Source organism: Loxodonta africana, chromosome 12 (genome assembly GCF_030014295.1).
Source record: "Loxodonta africana isolate mLoxAfr1 chromosome 12, mLoxAfr1.hap2, whole genome shotgun sequence".
Classification (NCBI taxonomy): domain Eukaryota; kingdom Metazoa; phylum Chordata; class Mammalia; order Proboscidea; family Elephantidae; genus Loxodonta; species Loxodonta africana.
This window is the reverse complement of record NC_087353.1, coordinates 4,006,964-4,031,616: the sequence shown is the minus strand read 5'-3', so window position 1 is coordinate 4,031,616 and position 24,653 is coordinate 4,006,964. Positions and strand designations below refer to the sequence as shown.

Genomic DNA, 24,653 nt, shown 5'->3' with positions numbered 1-24,653 from the left:
ATAGATTATCCAGACACCCATAGTGACCCCACCTGACAGGGGAGAATGGATCCATAGGGTTTCCTAGGCTGTGATCTTTGCAGGAGCTGATCACCAGGTCTTCCTTCTGTGGAGACACTGGGTGGGTTGGCACCACCAATCTTTTGGTTAGCAACTGAGCACTAAACCACGTGTGCCACTAAGGCTCCTTCATGCCAATATTAAATATAATTAAATTAGCAAAAATATGAGCACTCAAACAGTATTTTTGTTGACAATTCCTCTCGTACGGTCCTTAGAAATATAAGGAACTGTTAGTATGTCATGCCTACACCAATGGCCATAGACAGCACAGAGAAATACTTCACTGGGCGTTTCAAAGGAAACACACTGTTGTCATAAAACTGGCTTTCTGTCCTCATTTATCTCAGCAACATTTTTTCTTCTAAGTAAGGCTTCCATCTGTGAACTTCACGCACTTACCACAGTGCTATAATACACAATACCTGGCACTATCCTATCATTACACCAATATTTCCTTTGCTTAAATCACAGGAAAATAAAGGATATATATATTGGAAAAAAGTTTTTAAAATGAATTTTGCAATAAAGACGGGGTACAATCTTTTCTAAATATGCTATTCAGTATCTTTAAAGAGTTTAATCAGTACCTGACACTTTATCTCTTTCTTTTAAAGGAAGAACTGCTTAAAAAACTCTTATATTCTTGCTAAAACAAAAGGCACAAATACAAAACAACTCAGACGACTGAGACAGCGTGGTGTTTTTTTTTGGAATCTGCAAGTTAACCGGCATGCTCTGACTCAGCATCTTTACCCTCCTTAATTAGCTTTTGTTCCCACCTAGTTTATCCTGTGTAAAATCAGGGAAAAGGAATGTCATGACCTCACTCGTCCTGGGATCCATTTGAAAGGAATTAATGAGCAAATTTAATGTGGGCAGAGGTCTGGAAGAAGGGTTGGTAGGAAACAGACTGTGAGGCAAATGACAAAAAGGAGGGAGTGTGTATTAATGGTTCATATTCTCTTTATTTGGACAGTTGAGAGTGCTCTATTCTATTCTGATTTCACGACAGATGAAAATGTAAGGAAAGGAAACATCCGATGAACTGTGTACTTACGGACACAAACAGGAGTTTGTCCAGACCATTTGTGGTCTTGCAGGCATATCCTAACTGAAGTCCCAACAAGCCGGAAGCCAGGATTGCACTGATAAACCACTGTGTCCCTGTAACTGAAGCCATCTCCACTGATATGGCCGTTCACAACCGGATCCGGAGAACCGCAGTGGCCAGCTAAAGGCATAAGTAAAACCAATAAAAATGCTGGAGGATTTATCTTTTATAAAGTACCACATTCATAATTTGTTTGAATTTATTGTTAAGTGAATAACAGCATTGAATACATAGCTCATTGTAATTGCTCCCAATTTATATTTTTTAATTTTAAATAGTTTTTTTTAAACTAGTATTCTTCTTGATAATTGTTAGAAAAATCAGTACTATTTCTAATACCAAATTGTTCTAACAGAAGAAAAGAATGATAAGAATTTCTAGCCTAAGAGACTGTCTGAATAGTGGGATTATTAATACACTTGAGAAATTCCAAGTGGAAGGGCAGAATTCATAATATAAATTCAGTTTCAAACATTTAAATTTGACTTACGCATGGACCAATGTCTAAGTGAAAATGGCCTCCAGTTAATTTTAAATACAAGTCTAGAGGTCAAGGGAGAGATGATGTACTAAAGATAGAGAAGATTTAATAGTAACAAGATTATAGCTGGTAGTTGAAAATGCGAGCAGCCGGGCTGTCCAGGGTAAATGAGAAGAGGCCCGAAAGGAAAATCAGGACGAGCATTAATATTAAGGGAAGGTAAAATGTACCAATATGGTGGAGTCTGAAATGTAAGAAGATAATTTGCAAACCCAGCACTGAAGAAATTTAAATAACAGAGAGCTTCCAAAGGAGAAGGAATTTAAAAGGAATTTTGATTTCTTCAGGTTGAGGGATGGAGTAGTAAGGTGGTATGGGGTCAGAAGAAAACTTGGAACTGTGAGAGCCATTTTTTCTCTTTCAGTCTCTGACACTTTCTTCGGCTCATCTTTCCTTCTTTCATTTCCTTTTCCTCCTCCTTCTCTTCCTCCCTCCCTTCTTTTCTCTATCCATTCTGAATGAATTTAAATTAATATTTTAAAAATCCGTTGCCATGGAGTCCGACTCATAGTGACCCTATAAGACACAGTAGAACTGCCCCATAGGGTTTCCAAGGAGTGTCTGGTGGATTTTAACTGCCAACCTTTTTGGTTAGCAGCTGTAGCTCTTAACCACTATGCCACCAGAGTTTCCCTACTATGCCACCAGGGTTTTTCTTTAAACTAATACAGTAATCTATAAATTGTTTAAGAGAATACTTGAGACTCTTTATGTTCTTGGTTTTTGAACCCAGCGTATTATCTGCAGGGTCACATTGCAGAGGAGAGAGGGGAAAAAACAGAATCAGTGGCTAAGTATCCTTGAACAATATCTCTGCCCCAACTTTTGTAAGGCATCAGGTCAAAAAAGCCAAGCTAGATTTGTCTGATTTCATTGTCACGGAAGTTTTCCAATTAGCCAGATTAATTAAGTCAATTCTGGTGAGAGGCCAAACCAGCTTCAGCATACTCACACTTGATGTAAAAATAGAACTTGGATGCTATTGAATGTTCTCAATGAAGAAAGAGCCTCTGGAGCCATAATTGTTATCCTAGGACATTAAGAATAGTACTCTGAAGACTTCTTTTTGCTAAATGCTGCCCTGTGCACAATGTGGTCTGTTATGTAGGGAGATGGAGCCATTATCCTGCTCTGAGCAACAAGGATTAATGAAGAACCAAAGGAGCCATGGGCTTGGCACAAGAGATTCCACCATTTGAGGTGATAGAAAAAATATATAATTTTTAGATATGCTATTATATCACACCAAAATAACACAATCAAATACACAAATATATCGGGGTGGGGCACCTAACTTCTGGTTGTTATTTGCATTACTTCTGATGCCTATCCCCACTCCAAGAGCAGGGAATTTGGGACCCAAGGCACTGTGAGGCTTATGAGGAGCGCACTTCTCCACACAACACCCATATGTGATCTGTTCAGGTTTCATTCTTGATCTGGAAAAACATGACTGGCAGACTTGTTTATGAACTTTAATATGTAATTTTTCCTAACTGAGTTTTTAGTAAGAGCACATGGTTTGTAGTTGTGCTATCTTTTAAAAGCCTGGAGAAGAGATACTCTTAACGGTCAAAGTGGGACCTGTATACTTTAGAAATCAGATGAAAAGTCAACAGTCATGTATGAAGAGCTAAGGTTGACAGCCATGTTAGGAAATAAAGATTTCTAGCAGCAATTCTTCCGTGACATACGGTCATTTCAGTTCTCTAAGGAATTGGCCCTAAACACTTAAAGAAAATGAAGACTGTTTTTCAAAAACACTTCATTTTAGCTCAGGTCCTGAAGGTAACAAGAATCAACAGGATCATCTGGTATTTTAGCTTCCAAATTTGAATAAACACAACTTCCTGATGTGACACAGATAGAAGGCAATCTAGTTTTCATGTGTATCACTTTCCAGCATTCAGCTGAGTTCCTTTTTTTTTAAGTAATATTTTATTATATTGTCTGTGGAAGTATACACAGCAAAACAGGTTCCAGGTCAACAATTTCTACACGTATTGTTCACTGACACTGGCTACATTTTTGCATCGCATTGACATTCCCATTATTTCTGTTCTAGTTGCTCTGTTCCCATCTCACAGCCCCCCAACCTCCTTATCTACGCTTTTAGACCTTATCTACCTTTGTTGACCATCTGGTCTCCTAGAGATTTTTTTTTTTTTTTAAAGAGCGCAGTACTCAAGGGTTATATCATTACTTTATGAGCTAATCTGTGATTTAACTAAAAGGTGACCTGAGGAGAGAGTTTTGGTTTAAGCATTAAATATCTCAGGGTAATAGCTCAAGGATTCTTTCTGTCACAGTAGGTTCATTAGCTCTGTATTTTCTAAAAATCAGAAGTTCTGTTCCACATTTTTCTCACTTTTTTTCGGGATCCATGCCTACGAAGCAACTGAAAACACCATGGCTCGGGGGGGCACACTTCAGTCCTCAAAGTGACACCTTTGCTCTTGAACACTTTCAAGAGGTCTTTTGCAGCAGATTTTCCCAATACAATGCATCATTTAATTTTTTTGATGGCTGCTTCCAAGGGCATTGATTGCGGATTCAAGTAAAATGGAATTCTTGACAATTTCAATATTTTCTCCATTTATCCTGATGCTGCTTATTGGTCCAGTTGTGAGGATTTTTGATTTCTTTATGTTGAAGTGTAATCCACACTGATGGCTGTGGTCTTTGATCTTCATCAGTAAGTGCTTCGAGTCCTCCTCACTTTTAGCAAGCAAGAGTGTAAAAAATAGAAGGATAGTATATTACAAAAAGAGTTATAAAGTGGTGTATGTACAGAGTGTGATGTGAAGCATTAGGAGGCACGTGCAACCAATGTCAGAGACTGGAAATACCTACTGATGGAGGTAACATTTAAGACCTAAAGGATGAGCATTCTTTAGCCAGGCATTGTGATAGGAAGGCACTCTCATCACAGAAAAAAATATTATTTACTTTTAATGTCTCTGTTAAAATACAGAGACCATAGAGTTATATGACCAAATTATACATTTACTAGAGGGGTAGCCATTTTTTTTTAATCCTTTTCAGTTTGCTACGTTGTACATATCATGTTCTACTTTGTGAATCTTCCAGTACTTAGAAATATTTAATTGTGACAATTCCACTGAGTAGAAACAGTAGCAAGGAAGACTAGGCAAATCTATTAACTGCAAAATTAAAAATTGACATGATCAGAGCCTTGAATTAAAAAAACGAACAAAATCCAATTGAACTAAAATAATGTTAATTATCCAACAGATTCTACACCATGACCCCAAACCCCAAAGTTTTTCTTTAACACTCAGTTTCAGCTTAAACAAGGATCACTAATATGTACAGTCAATGCCACATCAAATAAACATAATCACACATATGAAATCAAGAAACCTGGAGTACTTAAGAAGTTCCAGTCAAAAATTGTTCTCCTTTAGTGTGAAAAGAAAATCCTGAAGTTAAAAGCAAGTAACTTATTTTACCATTATATCAATCTTACCTACGAATTTATTAGTCTGCTACTAATCTGAACCTGATAAGACTAACAAGCAAATAGTTAAAGAATCAAGAAAGAATTCTATGAAATATTAACTTAATGTGAATTTTAATCCCTCAATCTCTCTATTAAACAATGCAGGAAGCATCAAAAGAAGATGGAAGGAAACCACAGAGTCATAACAAAAAGAATTAGTTGATATTCAACCATTTCAAGAGGTAGCATATTATCAGAAACCGATGGTACTGAAGGAGGAAGTCCAAGCTGCTCTGAAGGGACTGGCAAAAAACAAAGCTCCAGAAATTGACGGAATACCAATTGAGATGTTTCAACAAATGGATGCGGTGCTGGAGGTGCTCATTTGTCTATGCCAAGAAATATGGAAGACAGCTTCCTGGCCAACTGACTGGAAGAGATCCATATTTATGCCTATTCCCAAGAAAGGTGATCCAACCGAATGTGGAAATTATAGAACAATATCATTAATATCACATGCAAGCAAAATTTTGCTGAAGATCATTCAAGAAGGGCTGCAGCAGTATATGGACAGGGAACTGCCAGGAATTCAGGTTGTTTTCAGAAGAGGACGTGGAACCAGGGATATCATTGCTGATATCAGATGGATCCTGGCTGAAAGCAGAGAATACCAGAAGGATGTTTACCTGTGTTTTATTGACTACGCAGAGGCATTCGACTGTGTGGATCATAACAAATTATGGATAACATTGCAAAGAATGGGAATTTCAGAACATTTAATTGTGCTCATGTGGAACCTATACATAGGTCAAGAGGCAGTTGTTCAGAAAGAACAAGGGGATATTGATTGGTTTAAAGTCAGGAAAGTTGTGGATCAGGGTTGTATCCTTTCACCATACCTATTCAGTCTGTATGCTGAGCAAATAATCTGAGAAGCTGGACTACATGAAGAAGAACGGGGCACCAGGATTGGAGGAAGACTTATTAACAACTTGCATATGCAGATAACACAATCTTGCTTGTTGAAAGTGAAGAGGACTTGAAGCACTTAGTAATGAAGATCAGAGACTACAGCCTTCAGTATGGGTTACACCTCAACATAAAGAAAACAAAAATCCTCACAACTGGTCCAATAAGCAACATCATGATAAACACAGAAAAGATTGAAGTTGTCAAGGATTTCATTTTACTTGGATCCACAATCAACAGCCATGGAAGCTGCAGTCAAGAAATCAAAAGACACATTGCATTGGGTAAATCTGCTGCAAAGGACCTCTTAAAGGTGTTAAAAAAACAAAGATGTCACCTTGAAGACTAAGGTGTGCCTGACCCAAGCCATCATATTTTCAATGGCATCATATGCATGTGAAAGCTGGACAATGAATAAGGAAGACCGAAGAAGAATTGACGTCTTTGAATTGTGGTGTTGGCAGAGAATATTGAATATACCATGGACTGCCGAAAGAACAAATAAATCTGTCTTGGAAGAAGTGCAACCAGAATGCTCCATAGAGGCAAGGATGGCGAGACTGCGTCTTACATACTTTGGACATGTTGTCAGGAGGGATCAGTCTCTGGAGAAGGACATCATGTTTGGCAAAGTACAGGGTCAGTGGAGAAGAGGAAGGCCCTCAGTGAGGTGGATTGACACAGTGGCTGCAACAACGAGCTCAAGCATAACAACGATTGTAAGGATGGCGCAGGACCGGGCAGGGTTTTGTTCTGTTGTGCATTGGGTCGCTATGAGTCAGAATGGACTCTGCAGCACCTAACAATATCTCTCTTTAAATATATATATTTATCTTACTTATTGCTAAGTTTCTTTTAATTCAAGGCAGAATTAACAATTCTAATACTTCTATTTTTAAGACCTTTAAATTTTAATACTCCATTCTCTCCATGTTGGGGCTAGGTATTACTGTGGAATGGGTAATTCATCAACTGCTTAAAATCGTTGTTGAGAGAATGAGTCGCAGATTCAAGAATTCAACGTCAAGGTGGACAGTTTCTAGTTCTGCTCAGCTGCTTCTCTTTATTTTACACACCACATGATTAAAATATCATCCAAGATGCCGAACCAAGACTAACTGAAGAGCAGAATAGGTGTACCAGGAGATTCCATGACAATGGACCTTTTCTATGAACCGCGGTAGAATGGAGGGCTCACAGGAATGTGTATTTTTATTTGCAAAGTGATTCTTTTGCACCTTAAGCTTTGAAAACTGCTGTCCTATAAGTTTATTCTATTCTATATAAAACAAAAGCTTTACTATTGTTTCATTTATAAACTGTTACTATATTTTGGTTGAAATACCCCCAAATAGGTTATAATTAAAAGAAAAGAGAATTTCTTTTTAACAATCTTTCTCTAAAATTGGGTTAGGAGAAAATAAAATCCACCAAATTAAACCAAAGCAAAGGGGTTAGTAGACAGGTGGATAGAAGGCCGGATTGACTTTTGTAGCAACAGAAGCTGAGTTACAGGCACGCCATAAGAAAACACAGAGAAGAAAGACAGCAGAAGGAGATGGTGCCCCCGTTCCTTCATTGGTCAAGGTTTTCCTGCAAACCACTTTTATGAGAACTCAGGACAGAAAACGGCCATGTTCCCTCTCAGGGCTCAGTGTAGTCTGAAGGTAGTCGGGGAAATTAAACCACCACAGCATGGTCAACCCTCAGAGACACCAGGAAAGTCCAGCACTTTATGTAATTTAAGGAGTTGAGCACAAGATAGCTGGGATCACAGCACGCCCAGCTCTCAAAGCAGTTGCTCCTGGAAGGTTTCTGTCTAAATTCTACTGCACAGATGTTTTTAGTATCAGTGTGTAACAGTTTTGGGGGAATAAGAGGCTTTCTGCTTGTTTGTCTCTGGTAGAACCAATATTCCGAGAGCTAGTTTTTGAAGAAACTGGTTTCTCCGTTCTTCAGCTCTTATCCCTGGTAAAGAATTCTACCCATATTTTCTAGCATGTGATTATATGAAGTTATATTTCAAAGATATAATTCTATAGATAGACCATCAAGTCAATTTTGATTCACGATGACCCCGTGTGTGTCAGAATAGAACTCTGCTCCATAGGGTTTTCAATGGCTGATTTTTAAGAAGTAAATCACTTGGCATTTCTTCCAAGGTGTCCCTGGGTAGACTCAAACCGTTAACAACCTTTAGATTCACAGATGAGCACTTTAACCCTCTGTACCACCTAGTGACTCCTATAGATAGATTTTGAAAATGTTTAGATGACCTTTCATATTGTTTTGCACTATTTGTTTTTGATACTACTATGAGTCGTGCAGCCTGTGAAACCTAAAAAAACCACCCTGCACTTTAGAAGTATCTTCCCTGACTGACTGACATAGGGTGTCTTGGACACTAAAAAAAGACCTCAGATGTCAACTAGTGGATTTACCTTAAAAACACAACAAAATAGAAATTGAACATATCTGACGCAGATAAAGTAGGTTAAAGTCTCCTATAATTAGGTAAAAAAAAACTCGTAAAATTTTAGAAATGAGTTATATATTTGGAAATCTAATAATGTTCCACTTTTTATTATTCCATAGAAATCCACTCCACATTGGAAATGTCAGACTCAAAAATGTCCCCTGTTATAGGTCTTCCCTGCACCACACAAACCTGTAGCCATGAACACTTTGGTGTATTGTTGTTGTTGCTGGGTGCTGTCGAGTTGGTTCTGAATCATAGTGACCCTATGTACAACAAGCATGAACACTGCCCGGTCCTGTGCCATCCTCACAACTGTTGCTATGCTTGAGTCCATTGTTGCAGCCACTGTGTCAATCCATCTCATTGAGGGTCTTCCTCTTTTTTGCTGACCCTTTACTTTACCAAGAGTGATGTCCTTCTCCAGGGACTGGTCCCTCCATGAAAACCTGTCCAAAGTATGTGAGATGTAGTCTCTCCATCCTTGCTTCTAAGGAGCATTCTGGCTGTACTTCTTCCAAGACAGATTTGTTCATTCTTTTGGCAGTCCAAGGTATATTCAATATTCTTTGCCAAAACCACAATTCAAAGGCATCAATTCTTAAGTCTTCCTTATTCATTGTCCAGCTTCCCCATGCATATGAGGCGATTGAAAACTCCATGGCTTAGGTCAGGCACACCTCAGTCCTCAAGGTGACATCTTTGCTTTTCAATACTTTAAAGAGGTCTTTTTCAGCCAATTTGCCCAATGGTGTGTAATCAGTGCCATTAAAAGGAATTGTATAACTGGATCTCACGCCTGTTACAAGGTCACAGGAGCATACACACACACACAAGTTGTCCTCCTTACAGTTGCTTATTTTAAGGTCACCTTTTCCTTGCGCCAGTTTGCATCAATACAAATAGTAAATATTGTTCTGGGGATTAGAAATGAATATATTTTTAGAAAATCTATAAACCAAATATTCAACCTTAGTATTTGCTTTGTGAGTCGTGGTACTTTTTGCTGAAAATAAAATAAGAAGCATAATAAACATCCAGTACCTGTAAGAGAATTAGAAATGCAATGTGCTTTACTCAGTCCATTCTTCATAACAACAGTGTCTTTAAGTTAAAGTCAGGGTTATTTGGGCAGTGAATTCCAAAGCTAATTTGTAAATTCTACTTGAGTATCAACAAATGGTCATAAAATGTCAGATGGATGAAATCCATTTACATGTAGGGCAAAATATTATTAGCATTAAACATGAATGTGTGTATTGGACTCTACAGATCTGTATACATTAAAAGAACATATTTGAATACTGACAAATGTGTTTTTTTTTTTTTAATCCAAGTGCAATTTCCAGGGATAATACTGAGCAACTTTGTTTATGATAGAAGAAAAAAAAAAAAAAATGTGGTATTGCAGAAAGCATAAGAAATCCTTTCAGGTATGTGAAAATAGGAGGTGTGATGAGCTAGAAAACACTTTGCAATGATAGTAAGGATGTGAAAATAGAGCCCAATTCCTTTACCACAAAATATATTTTTATCAACTCTGTGTTTACCATACTCCACTCAATGGTTCCACTACCTTAAGCCACGTTATGTTAAGAAAATTTCAGGCCAGTGGTACAAAGGATTAAGCACTCAACCACTGTCTGTAAAGTCAGCGATTTGACCCCCCCTCCCAGGCTCCTTGGAAGACAGGCCTGGCAAACTGCTTCCAAAAGACCAGAGCCTTGAGAACTCTGAACAGCAGTTCTACTCTACGTACACGGGGAGGCCGGGAGTCGGAGGCAACTCGATGGCAACTGACAACCACCACCAGGATTTGAATAGTCTCTGAGGCTTTTAGAAATCTCACACCTCTCCCTTTTTTATGCAGATCCCCAAATATATCATTAGGTTTGTACCTCCAGGCCTTTGTATATACTGCCCCCTTTGCCTGGCCCTGGAGCCCTGGTGGCTCAGTGGTTAAGCGTTCAGCTACTAAACAAAAGGTCAGCAGTTCAAATTCATCACCTGCTTCTTGGAAACCCTACGGGGGCAGCTCTACTCTGTCCTGTAGGGTCGATATGATTCGAAATCACCTTGACAGCAACGGGTTTGGTTTTGGTTCTTTTGCCTGAAATTACCCTCCCAGTGTTGTCTGCCTGTAAAACATCCCTCGTAATTAAGGTAAAATTTATCCTGTGTGTGTAGCCTTCAACAAACCCCAACGGAATTACTACCCATTTATATGAGGCACAAATATTTCTCTTATTTTAGATTTTTCCTAGGAGTACCTGTTTTAGGTATTATACATTTATAATATACACACTTTTATTTCAGTTTTTTTTTTTTTTAATTCAGTAGATAGCATTATACTTTTTCTTACATTTTTATCTCCACTACTAGAGCATGAATCCTCAGTGCAGAGCCATGGTCCGTACACCAGGATTTTAGCCCTGCATCTGACCAACAGGAGGTGCCCAGAATAGATGACTTCTTGTCCATGGTCACTGTTGACATATTAGTCTAGGCACTTGTCATCATGTGACTACAAAGAGTACTCCAAAAGGGCGTGATTTGTGTTCAGGCAAACCAGGCTCCCCGCGGCACCAACAGTGCCCCCTCTGCACTTTTCTGCCTTTGCGCATGTTGCCACTGTTTCTGGGTTTCTTGGTTCCTGGAATGACTTTATCGCATCTGTTCCAGTTGTAATTCCACCTATTCGTCGAAGGTGTCTCCTCCATATTGCTTCCTCTTTCACTCTCTCAGCTCCCTCCCTCCCCTGATTTCTAAAGCAATTCCTTTGGACCTCTCCGGAGCTAATCACGGATTCCCAACATTTTTATTAAAGGTACTCTATTTTTATTTCTTCCTTAGAGTGTAAATCCCTTAATGGAAACAACACGTCCTATTAATCTTCACATCCTATATAACATTTGTTGAAGGACTAAATGAATGCCATAACATAATATTCAGGAATTTAGAAAGAAGCACTTGTTGCTGAGGGAAATTTTGCTACAGTTATCTCCTAGCAATTGACAATACATACATAGAATAGAAGGTTAGCAAGGGTATTTCCCAATACTTTACCTTCCCTGACTAACACAGCCTATGTTTCATGCTGATGGCTGTACACCAAGAACAAGGGGAAGGAGTGTAAATCACCTACTCTACTGCGATCTTTTTGCTGTAATGTAATTATTATCATAACAAATCTGTTGTTTTATTAAATTTTTTAATTCTTCATAAAACACAAAATATTTGAACACTTTCCAATCGTATTCTTTAAAGAATTCTTTAGGAACTATGAAAAAATATGATCTTCTAACAATATTATTCTGACCCTTGTCATGGAGGTATTTTAGCCATATGAATGTCACGCAAACCTATTGCCATCAAGTCAATTCCAACTTGTAGTGACCTTATAGGACAGAGTAGAACTGCCCCATAAGATTTCTAAGGCTGTAATCTTTCTGGAAGCAGACTGCCACATCTTTCTCCTGTGGAGCAGGTGGTGGGTTCCAACTGCTGACCTTTCATTTAGCAACTGAGCTCTTAACCACTGTGCCACTAGGTGTCCCTTTATATGAAAGTCACCATGATATTATATTTATAAAAGAACCTGTCTCTTCCTACGTCATTATGGTGTAGTCAATGCAAATTTATTTCAAATAGTAACAAAAAAACTAATAAAAAAAAGATAATGTTCTTTACGTGGGAAATGTCTCAATCTATGACTGACATCTTGAATACTGCAGAGTAAAGAGATAACAAGTGGAGAAATGATATGGGATTATGTGTTGGAAAAGTCTAAATGATATAAATGATTACTGTAGGTTTCTACAACAGGGGAACCTGGATAACAAATGTACAAAGGCTAGCTTATGTGCTCTCTGCTGGGTTCAATGCAAACTACCACAGGGAAGAGCAACGGAAGAAAATAATTAAAGGAGCGTGGGAATCATAAAACTTCCCTGGTGGATTATAAGGTGCCTGATGGAGTAGATATGGGTCAGGGTTCTCAGTGCTTAACTCTCCATCCTAGCGGGATTTGGAGTATTACAAAGTACAAACAGTAAATTAGAACAAGTCCTGTGTAATTTACAAAACCCTGAGAGACCCCAGCCATAATGCGGGCATTGATTAAGCTTGGGCTAAACTTTTATAAAAATTTACTCTGATGCACAAATGCATTGCTTTGCTCAAATTTTATCTGTAACGATGTTTACACACAGGTTAGTGTGGTTTTTCCTACTCCACTCTTTCTTAAAGGTTCTGGTTTAGAATTCCAGTCTAGGGAACTTAAACACAACATATGTTCAGTTTTTTAATGTTAGGAAAAGAAAAATAATCCTTCATATCTTTAAATACACTTCTCCCACAGTCAGCCTTCTCAAGACTCACACTGGGGGTGAAACTGGGGTCCATGCATGTGCTTGGCCGTTTCTGCTGCAACGATCACCAAGGAATTCGCCATATTTTCCCTTGTTGTAAAGCAATGGAAACAAGCCGAAGACTCAAGCTAAAAAAGCTATCCATGTTGCACATGAAGTAGAAGAAAAGCCTCAGAGAAAAGTACTTTTTCCCAGCAACCCTAAAAACAAACAATATACCCTACTCACAACTTGGAAAATAGTTTCAGTTTTAAAAAGTCACAAATCTGAGTTTGGAAATATACACCACCAATGGCATCATCAACCACGGTCTTGTCCTTGGCAGATGCAATTAATCTTAATTTCAATTCTAATTATTTTTGGTATTCACCCTCCCCCCCTCCCCCTCACTGAACCCTGATTAAGACTTGTATTTCTTTTCAGTGCAGGTCTTCATGATGACTCTACCCATCAATGAGGGCTGGCACTTAAATGGAAAACAACTTACCACAATTGGTTATTCTTTCATCTAATAGCATTTTAAATATTTCAAAATAGTATTAATTACTTTCTAAATTCTCTAACAACAATCAAAAGTTTTCCAAACATTCCTGTTACCTGTTTCTTCACAACAGATACATTATCTATCCCTCACTTTAAAAAAACAAAAACCTGTTGCCATCTAGTTGATGCTGAATCACAGAGACCCCAGGTGTTTCAGAGTAGAACTGACCCATAAGGGTTTCAGTGGTTGTAATCTTAAGGATGTCTTTCCTGACAGGAAAGACTAATAACCAGAAAAGGAGAGCATGTTTGATAAAGAGGAGGGTCAGCAAAAATGAGGGACAACCTCAATGACATGGATTGACACGGTGGTTGCAACAACGGATGCAGACATACGATTGCGAGCACGGTGCAGGAGCAGGCAATATTTCCTTCTGTTATGCATGTTTCCTTCTGTTATGCAGTAGGTCATCATGAGTTGGAGCAGACACTACAGGAATTAACTACAACAATCTTACTGCGGTAGATTTCCAAGCCTTTCTTCCACTGTTCCTCAATAGCCCACTTAAACTATTTTAAGAACTGAAAACTTCCTTCTGGATATGGTGTACCTGAGCAAGCAGGGAATGAGATGAGTACTATCGATGAAGCTTGGACAACGGGAGCATCACAGCAATGTTGCACAAATATGAATCTGCATTTATCAAAACACCTAAATCCTTTTCATGTGCACTATGATTTCTTATTTTGAATTTTTTAAATCTTGAGTGAAAGTTTACATTAATTCCTATCATTGTCATATGTATTTCATCATTCCAAATCGAAGAGTTCCCGAATCTCTAATCAAATAGTATTTTCACTCTTGGCAGCTAGTATCAATATTAAGCCATTAGTCATGACACGAAAACAAGTTGTGGGTAGGACCAATGTTAGGGAGAGAAACACAGAACTAGAGAATTCTTTTTTAAGCAGCATCAATCCAATGGTTAATATCACTTGTGCATTGTCTTTAAATCAATTTTTAAAAGACTTAATATACACCCCACATTAAACTTTCTTGATTATAGAAAATCTTGCAAAATATTTTGTGAAAATTCAGCAATATCATATCTAAAATGTATTTCTAAACATTCTGTAATAGCCATATCAAATGAGAAAATGGGTTCAGATTGGAATATTGTTTTCTGAAACCTTACTAGCTCTTCACAAATACACTTCACCAAAGTTATTTACAAAGAATATGTTTTATTGTCTTCTCTATAGATCCTCAAATTTATTAATTCATAGTTTTTGATAGCTAAAATCTCTTCATTTTGTGTGAAAACCTCACACAAGGTATTTGTCCAACTCTAGAGTGCCTCTTTCCCAACGAACTCCCACAAGGAACACTGGCAATGACTCAGCACACCAACAAGCACAAAGCAAACTCTTTCCAAGTCTACTCAGCATGCCTATATGGAATTTTTCTGGGCAGGAGACTCCACTTCATTTAAAACTCTTAAGTTCTCTTTTACAGACTGCTCATCTTTCTTTGGGTGCCAGTTTCTGATATAAAAACATGTTCTACACTTTTTATTGCCATATAATTTTTTCTTGACAGAAATGACAGAAGAAATAGCTGAGTCAGTTTTCTTTGTTTCCATCATCCATTATTTTAATAACAACTCCAAAGAGCAAATTCGGTTTATAATTTAAACAGCATTTTGTGGTCCTTATACTTTTCCTTGTTTCCAACTATTGTAGACTTGCCTTCATGACACTGTCCTTAAAACTGTATTTCATTCCCTTAAATATGTCTTGGGGTATGGGCTTAGTTTGCATATCTTTGTACATATGTTTTTAATCTTGATTTACTTTAGGACATCTGGTAAAATTATCATTATTTCTTTGGATAATTTCCCATTTCTGCCTTGTTGAGGTTGTTTCTGAAAATTCATAGTGTTTATTTTTTTGTTGTTGTTGTTGAGAGATCATCCCTTGTAGAGACACCACCATGGGAGCATATTGCTTTTTCATTAAAAAAAAATATATTTTCAGCAATTGCTTCCATTGTTATTATCAGTCATTTTCTCTATTGGTATCTATGTACACTCATATAGTACAGATAAGTATGAAAGTTGTGCAAAGTCATTTACTTTGGTAGAAGGTAGTGTGGTTTTCAAGAGTTTCATGACCATGGAAACAGATAAAACACTGATTCAAGTGACAAGTTTAGAAACAGAAGACCATAACAGCAAGCTAGCGGCCTGGGAGCAGTACAGAATGAGGGGCAAAATGAACCATACCAAACAGAGGCATACATGCCAAAGCGTCTTTTTTGGCATGTGTTTTGGGGTGGGGAGTAGTCTAGTTACCAGGACTCACTTCACTGTCAGATAACAAACAAATTCCCCATTATTGATCAGAATTACCATGATAATAAAACTGGCTCTCATAGTTAATCTTCCCCTGAGTGATAAAACTGTCAGTAAAGTAGCACAAAACTTACTCAGATAAACTAGTAATGTATCCTAATAGTAAGAAGTCTGTGCTCTATAGTCAAACAGCCTAGGTTTCAATGCTCCTTCTGATGATTACTGGTTCTATGATGTTGGGCAGATTCCTCAGTCCTCTAAGCGTTTTTGTTATCTCTAAATAGGAATGATAAGCACTTACCATGAGTTTTAATGAGAATTCAATAAGATAAATCCCCAAAATGCTTTGTACATTATAAGTTAAGGCATCGAATTGCAGTTTGGATTACAGAACTATCCAATATCTACTCTATCAAATATCTCTGCCAGATTTATAACTGAAGCCTCTGTGCACTTCATCTGAGTATTTTACATTCTTCTTTAGCCATGATATTACGCCTATTCTCCTGCCTGCTTACTCTTCCACTCATATTCTTCTCTACGTCTCATTTACAACTTTATGAATTCCCATGGACATATACTCTTGATGGCTTACACTATGCAATCTACTCATCAGTGATCTATAATCACAGTGATAACTGAGAAACTATATTTATTAACTTTTAAAATCTTTACACTAAGTTTATTACCCATTGGTTTGTAAACATATATGGATATGTGTCATTTATAACCCTTTTCTAAATGTTACCCTTTTTTTTCCCCCGTGCCTCCTCCAACTTTATTCTTCCTCATATGCTGTGCCCAAATTCCGCAATTATAATCTTTTCTACATGACAATCTTGGCATTTTTATTCCTTCTTATTTTCAGTTTAAATTTCTTCTGATCACATGGACTTATTTTTGAATGGATCATACTCCAAAAGCTTCTAAGACATATTACATCACATCAACACCATGTTTAGGGAACTTTTGCCCAACCATTAATTATGTACGTCACTCTTTGTCCTGAAAGTCCTAACCTTCAGTTGGAAGAATACCACAGAATAGGTAAGGGCTATTTGTGATCCATAAGACACAAGCTGACTCTGTGACTTAACAATTAATGAACTTAATGCACTATATAAACTCCCTGAAGCTTCAACAACTGCTGTAGCTACATCCTACAGTTACTGTCTGGACCAAATAAGATATGGGGTATGTTTTGTAAGGAGTAAAGTAGTAATTCAAAGATATTTGTTCTTACTTTCCATCATTACAATTGTTGTTGTTAGGTGCAGTTGAGTCGGAACCAACTCATAGCAACCCTATGTACAGCAGATCGAACTACTGTCCAGTCCTATGCCACTCTCACAATCATTGCTATGCTTGAACCCATTTGTCTTAGGCTAGGTTCTCTAGAGAAGCAAAACTAGTAAAGCTTATAAATATATATAGAGAGGTTTATATCAAGGAAATAGCTCACGCGATTGTAGACGCTGGAACGTCCCAAGCTGGTGGATCAGGATAGAAGTTTCTCCTGATTCATGTAGCTGCAGGGGCTGGCCAACCCAAGATTGGCAGGTCGGACAGCAGGGCTCTTGCTCACAGGCTGTGAAGATTGACAAATCCCAAGATCGGCAGGTAAGCTGCTAGCTCAAATCCCAAGAACTGGAAGTCAGATGAACAACAAGCAACTGTAGGATCCAGAACAAGCCAAAAACCTTGGCAAGGTGAACTAGAAGTAGGCAGTGGAGGGTAGAGAGATTAAGGCTGAGGAGGCGGTAAGCTGCCACAGGTCCTGCCTCCCCGGTATCATTCAGCAGATTCCATCATGGGAGTGATCACATATCAAATTTCAACAGGAAAGTGATCACAACATTAGACAACTGCCAAGACACTGAGAATCATGGCTCAGCCAAGTTGACACACAATCTTAACCATCACACCATTTTTGCAGCCATTTGTCAATTCATCACCTTGAGGGTCTTCTTCTCTTTTGCTGACCCTCTGCTACACCAAGCATGATGTCCTTCTGTAGAGACTGGTCCCTCCTGATAACATGTCCAAAGTATATGAGATGAAACATCACCATACTGGCTTCCAAGGAACACTCTGGCTGTATTTTTTTCAAAACAGATTTGTTCATTCTTCTGGCAGTCCATGGTATATTCAATATTCTTTGCTAACAACACAATTCAAAGATGTTAATTCTTCTTAGGTCTTCCTTATGCACCATCCAGCTTTTGCGTGCACATAACAAAATTGAAAAGACCATGGCTTGGTTAAGGCTCACCTTAGTCTTCAAGGTGGCATCTTTGATTTTTAACACATTTAACAGGTCTTTAGCAGCACATTTGCCCAATGTAATGTGTCTTTTCGTTTCCATAGTGCTGCTTCAATGGCTGTTGATGTGGATCCAAGTAAAATGAAATTCTTGACTTCAATAGTTTCTCCGTTTATCATGCTTATTGGTACAGCTGTGAGGATTTTTGTCTTCTTTATGCTGAGGTATAATCCATACTGAGTCTGTAGTTTTTGATCTTCACCAGTAAGTGCTTCAAGTCCTCTTCACTTTTAGCAAGCAAGGTTGTGTCATCTGCACATTGCAGGTTGTTAGTGAGTCTTCCTCCAATCTTGATGCTGCATTCTTCTTCATATAGTCAGAAAAATAAGTTTCTTGGATTATCTGACTCTGTTCTATAGTGCCAAATTTCACTCAAGTTGACAAAGAAAACCTACTTCAAACCATAGTTGCCTTAAGGAGCATGCTATTTAATAGCCAAGCTATTTTGTAAGAACAGAAAGGAATGCATAGAAAATCTTGGAGGCATCTGTGATCCTCAACCTGAAGAACCATATATACTACAAGGAAATTTCATAATTTGCTGAAAACTATAATGACTAGACCCAACAAGATACATATTTAATTATTTAAGCAGCATTCATATAAACATTGTAGGCAATTTAAGTAAGTGGAGGTAGCTCCATAGATAAGTGTGAGAACCTCATTCTTTTGTTGGCCCATTTTCTCTGGAGTTACCACTAAACTTTCATCCTGTCTCCTCAACATCTCCTGAGTGAAAAGAAGAGCAGATTTTTACTGTCATAGCTTAGTTCCTGAAGTGATCTTAGTCCACGGAGATTCAGAAACTTAAACCACCCAACTTTTATGGCCTTTGAGTGATTACAAATTTACCAAAGATGACAGAGAGTTGGGCAGGGCTAAAGGCAGTTCATGTGTATTACAATTTACTTGAATACCTGAAATAAGCATCCTTTATTAATAATTATGCTTTAATATACTTACTCAACAATTTTTATACATTTATTGAGCACATTTATGAATGGGGAAAAAATTCCTTTCAATCTTTTTTTTTCTCATTTTCAAGAAAAAATTTTTTAGTCCTTGAGGAAAAGAAAACCAAATTACTACACACATTTAATTTTAAATAATTCATTGTATTTACATTGATTTAGATTAATTTAATTATAATTTGTTGAAACTGTTAAAATTTGAAGATGGATATCAAAATGAATAATATTTATAAAAATTGATTTTTGTGTGTAATAAAAGCATTGTGACATTTTTGAATATAGTTATATCCTTAGCACTCTATATAATAGTCTTTTTGTCACTTAAGGCAATATACGACCTCCATTTATTGCTCAGATAAAAATCCCTTTAGCTATGCAAAGCGAAAATCATACTGTGAAGTGACTGCAGCATTAAAACCCAAACAGGATTTACTAACTCTCTCTTAGAGCAGTTGTAGCAGAAAGTCTTATGTCTTACCCAGCCATAGCCTATGTTTAAGGCCTATTTTAATTAAATAAATGCAAGGACATAAATTAATTTACCCAGACATCGTGTTTCAGTGCCACTCCAGAGTCCGTTTGCTAAACATTCTCTGACGTGAGAGCCCACAAGTGTGTAACCCGTGTTACAAGTAAATATGGCGGTGGCTCCATAAATTGTCAGCGTTCCAATCTTGTTACCATTTGGAGGAAAGGACAGGCTTCCACATGAGATAACTAAAAGGAAAAATAATAATAATAATAGTAAGATGAGTATTATTTCAGGTCTGCAAAGTATTACTCTTGTGCTTAAAAATTATGAAATTTTTAGTCCTAATTTTCATTTCTGAACTTGGAGCAAGAATGCCTGTTTAAAGCTAAAGAGACCAGTCATGTAGAAAGCTTAGGTTTCCTTCACTGATTTTCTAGAAATTAAAACTTAAAAGCTTTGAGTGGATTAAAAAAATATAATAGATATCTTCAATTAGCATTACTATTTTATTCTTACAGATAGCTAAAGTTTTGTTGAAAATATATACAGTAGACAAACATGCACACATAAGCATAACTTGTTGGCTGTCTACTTTCCTATCTATTAATCACAAGAAGCCTTTAAGAGTTAGTGAAAACCTACATAAACTTGGTAGGAATTATGAAACATGAATTGTCTTTCCCAAGTCAATTAGCTAATTCCAAGTAGTATGGTATTAAAACCAATACAGGTATTCCATTTTGGTTCCATTAATTTAATTGCAAAACATGTTGGTATAATTAATTCCATAAAAATGTTGACTACTTACCAATAAACCCAAACGTATAGCCATCGAGTCGGTTCCGACTCATAGTGACCCTACAGGACAGAGGAGGATTGCCCCATAGGGTTTCCAAGGAGCAGCTGGAGGATTCAAACTGTCAACCTTTTGGTTAGCAGCTGAACTCTAATGACTACATGGGACTCTTTATTTTTAAAACGTAGAAAAAAAAAAAGAAAAACAAAACTAGAGCTTACGTGGTTGTTCATAGGGTGACTGTATGCCCCAAGTTTACATTTGTCCCAGTGTAATTATCAGTCGTGTTCACTTTCATTCACAAAAGTACTATAGTTTGGAAGATAATTTATATTGTCACTCTCATTAGAGATACATATTACACTACCCAAATCTCTGCATATCAAACCAATAAATATCTGACCGCAGGAAATCATGCAATCTCAGGAGATGAAGAAATCAAGCCATCGAGTCCAACAGGCCATCTAAGGCTTAAATGTGTTCTAAACTGGTGAAAATGAAACTGTTAGAAAGTTATTTTGAGAGGAATGCTGAAGGGTTCTTTTAGCAATAAATGAGCTATTATGTGTAAAGTGCTTAGAGCAAGGCTAGAAAGTGGGTAAAAATCACTGAGTCCTTATTAATATTACAGTGAAAAGTGGCACTGAAACACAGCGATGGAGGATATAGATTCTGGCCTCAGGCCACCTGGGTTCAATCCTGGCTCTGCTAGTTACTAGCTAGGTGACTCTGGCCAAGTTCCTAAAACTCCCTGGACGTTGGCTGGTTCACCCTAAGGGCTGATAATAGTAAAGGTTGTGACATAGACTGGGGTGAGGATTCAATGAGATCATGCATGTAAAGTGTTTACATGATGGCTTACATATAATCAGGGCTTAGTCAGTGTGAACTAATATTGAAGTAATAGCTCAGGATCTAATTAGTAAATTAAATCAAACAAGGGAAAATCTTTACTGATAATTCCGTGAAGAAAAATTATATGCATTACCCCTTTAAAACAGCTCTTTGAATTAAGCTCATTTCATCCCAAAATGTGATGACCCAGGTCCTGTTTCAAATCCACAGGCACAGTCAAGGTCACGAGTGTTCTAGGGAAGGCTGTTCAGAAATTTGCAAATTCATCCCTAGAGTATGTCATGATCAAAATGCTACGTTTGCAGAGAGAGCCTGCACAATTTATTAGTTTCTGGGATTGCTAAACTTTAAAGCCCCAGCAAGGTCCGCATTTAGTAACATTCCAAAAACGTTTGCCAAACCAAACGCCCAGGAATTTGAGTAGGGTTTAGATTTTTACAATTTGTTATGAAATTTTCATTGTCTTTTTTCCAAACACAGTATGGACTTCACCTTGAACGATGATATTTACAGATCCATTTGTAGCCATTTAAGATAATTGGATCTTGTTTGGAAACTTCAGTGCTAGTCAGAAAGGCGTGAAAGAGAACACTCTCCGAACACATTTGCTCTCTCGGAGGTCTTCACACACCTTAACGGTACACAAGCAAAAAGGCTCACTCCGCTCTTGGGTCTGTTTCTATTCTTTGAGCCTCTGTTAAAAACAGCCTGGTGATAAAATTATTTTAAGTTTGTCCTCTAATAAGGTTTACTAGAGTGTAAGGAAGAACTAATGGAGCAAAATTTTAGCCTTTCAGCAGCTGGATAATGGGATTTCAGACCTAGGGTTTCCTTTGGCAGTAAACCCAGTGCATTAATGAAGATAGCAGTGCCAATTTGGAAAAGCTAGCCTAATTGAAAGGGAGAACCCCCCACAACTAAAAATAACCTTTGTCAAAACTCAAAGACAATGCCTCATTCCCATGGCTTTTTCCTCTCTCAAGTTTTCAAAGATGAATTCTCTAAGTCTGCTTTTTTTCATTCTACTGAAAGTGGCTTCATACATACACTTTGAAGTGCCTCCTTTGAACCCTCGGGGAACTTAGCTGCAGCCAGTGCACTTCTCTGCACAAAGCAGAAGCTCGGTTGAAGGATGCCCCTCAGCCCAGCCACTAACGTGCTGACAATAGTGTATTTCCTCACAATTACCGTGGACTGTAATCCATTTTCCTCTTTCCCCACAGTGAAGACTCTTTTCTTTAAGTTTACAATTATATTCACGCTGAATTCCTCTATTTAAAAAAAAAAAAAAAATTATACTGTGACTTACATAATTTCTCATATCTCTAAGGTTGCATTCATGTCAGGAAAATGGAGATTATTTGTGATTGTGATAAATCCATATAACCTCAGGACTAGGTACTAGATGTGTTCTAGCTAGAACAAAAGCCTAATGAACACACAGTCTGAATGAAAAGAGTGAGGAGGGAACCAAAAAGCATTTAAATGAAATGCATGTGAAGGGACAGGGCTGTTTATCATGAAGACAAACGCCCCAGAGGGCACCTGGGTCTGTCACCAAGTACGTGAAGGCACGTTGTGTAGCAAGGAGGCTGGAGTTGTTTTATTAGTCCCAGAGGGACAGAGCCAAGGTCTCTGAATACAAGTCAACAGGAGCAGAACTCAGCTCAAAAAGAAGGCCCTGCTCAATGTGAGTGAAAATGCTTACATTGAATCAGATGCCTCTTGGGGTCATCAGCTGCCAGCAGAGTTATTTAATGCAGGCTGGATATATATTTGCTGAATACGTCATCAAGAAAATCCAACTTTAGTTTGTGCTGGGTGATGTCCAACCTGATTTTCTATGATATACATGAAATTCACAGGCTGGTGAACACATTTATATTCACATATGTTTTTTTTTTTTTTTCTTTATGTTTAATTAACGATACAAGCATACCTCTAGTTACAAATAAGAGGTATTCAAAGACCAACTTGCCTGCTTCACAGTCTGATCTAGGGCTAATTTAAGAGAACTCTTAAAAGTAGCACTTTAAATCCATTGTCAGAATTTAGGTAATGTTCCTTTTTTACCCATAATATAACTATGTAGCTCTCTGTATCTCTGTATTTGTGTGTATAAAATCATAAATGTGTAGATGACTTTACTGATTCATGAATTGCTGTGATAAAAATTCTTCTTACTTTTTAAATATAAGTCAAATATAAATCAAATAAATATGTAATATATAAACAAATAATATGTTCCAAACAGTAAAGAAACGTTCACATGAAAAAATTAATATTTCCTTCTTTTCTTCTGTCATCGTGCTTAGGAGGCATGTGGGCACCCATGGATATTGACTTTTAATCTTGTGTTACTGTTTCTTAAGGGATAGTCATTGTACTAAATCTCCCCAAAAGAGCAAGACTGCAGAGCTAACAACTCAAGGGTAGAGTGAAGGTCTCCCAAGGAGCCCTGGTGGCACAGTGGTTAAAATCGCTCAGCCTACAGGGCAGTTCTACTCTGACATATAGGGTCACTATGAGTTGGGAACGAACTCCATGGCAGTGGGTTCCATATTGGTTTTGTCCTCTTCACCTTGGAGATTTGAGGTTCTAAGGAGAAAGAAAACTAGCTTGAAATTTGAATTAGAAAAACCTTCTGAAAATGGTGAATTTCTCAATTGACTTCATAGATGCTATGCATGGGCTTAGTAACTGGTCAAGGGCAATCTCTTTATCTGGGGCTAAAGGGACAAGCAGAATGGGAAATTCTAACATTTTCAGCCCTGAAGTAAATGGATAACCTGAAACAGTTACATTCTGGAGATCCCATGAACAGAGTCATTCTAAGGAAAACCATAGGCAATTAAAAAAATAAATTAGAAAATATAGACCCTTGACTATACCAATGGTCTGGATGATGATTCACTTGAAGATTTTATTGGTCCAGACCCAATAAAATGGAGAAAGTGGCCTTGTATTCCTTCTGTAGTGAGAAGAGCTTTAGATTGCTGAAATTTTAAGAACACCATAGTTTGAACACAGTATCAAGTACTGCAATATCTAATATCAATCTTAGCAAAAACAGTGAAAAATCATTGATAAGATCTTTTCTTAGTGAAAAAAATCTCAGAGCTTGAAAATACCAACATGAAAACCTTTTGGGGAAAAGAAAACAAACAGAAATGTTTTGCTTTGGTCACTAAAGTGACTACAAGCCCGTGTCAATTTTTCTACCTCATTAATTATATGAACAGCACAATGCATACCCCTTGTCACAGGTTTTAGTCTTCTCCACCAAAAGGCGCCAGGCATGACTCTATTTATGGGTCAGGAAGCTCAGAATGAGCACAAAACCTCTGACCTTTATGGGAATCAAGGACAATTTCGAAGACGTCAGAAAGACAGGTGAGAGATACCA

At 37.6% G+C, this 24,653-nt stretch overlaps 1 protein-coding gene across 1 annotated transcript in view; it reads right to left on the bottom strand.

The window, feature by feature from the left end:
• Window positions 1-24,653, bottom strand: part of CSMD1 (CUB and Sushi multiple domains 1) — a 1,768,974-nt gene that overhangs the window by 76,117 nt on the left and 1,668,204 nt on the right. The window contains exons 53-54 of the mRNA XM_064294928.1: window positions 19,668-19,841; window positions 1,121-1,294 (exon numbers count right to left, since the gene is read on the bottom strand). Of these exons, the coding sequence (XP_064150998.1) occupies window positions 1,121-1,294; window positions 19,668-19,841 (348 nt within the window). The remainder of the gene's footprint in view (window positions 1-1,120; window positions 1,295-19,667; window positions 19,842-24,653) is intronic.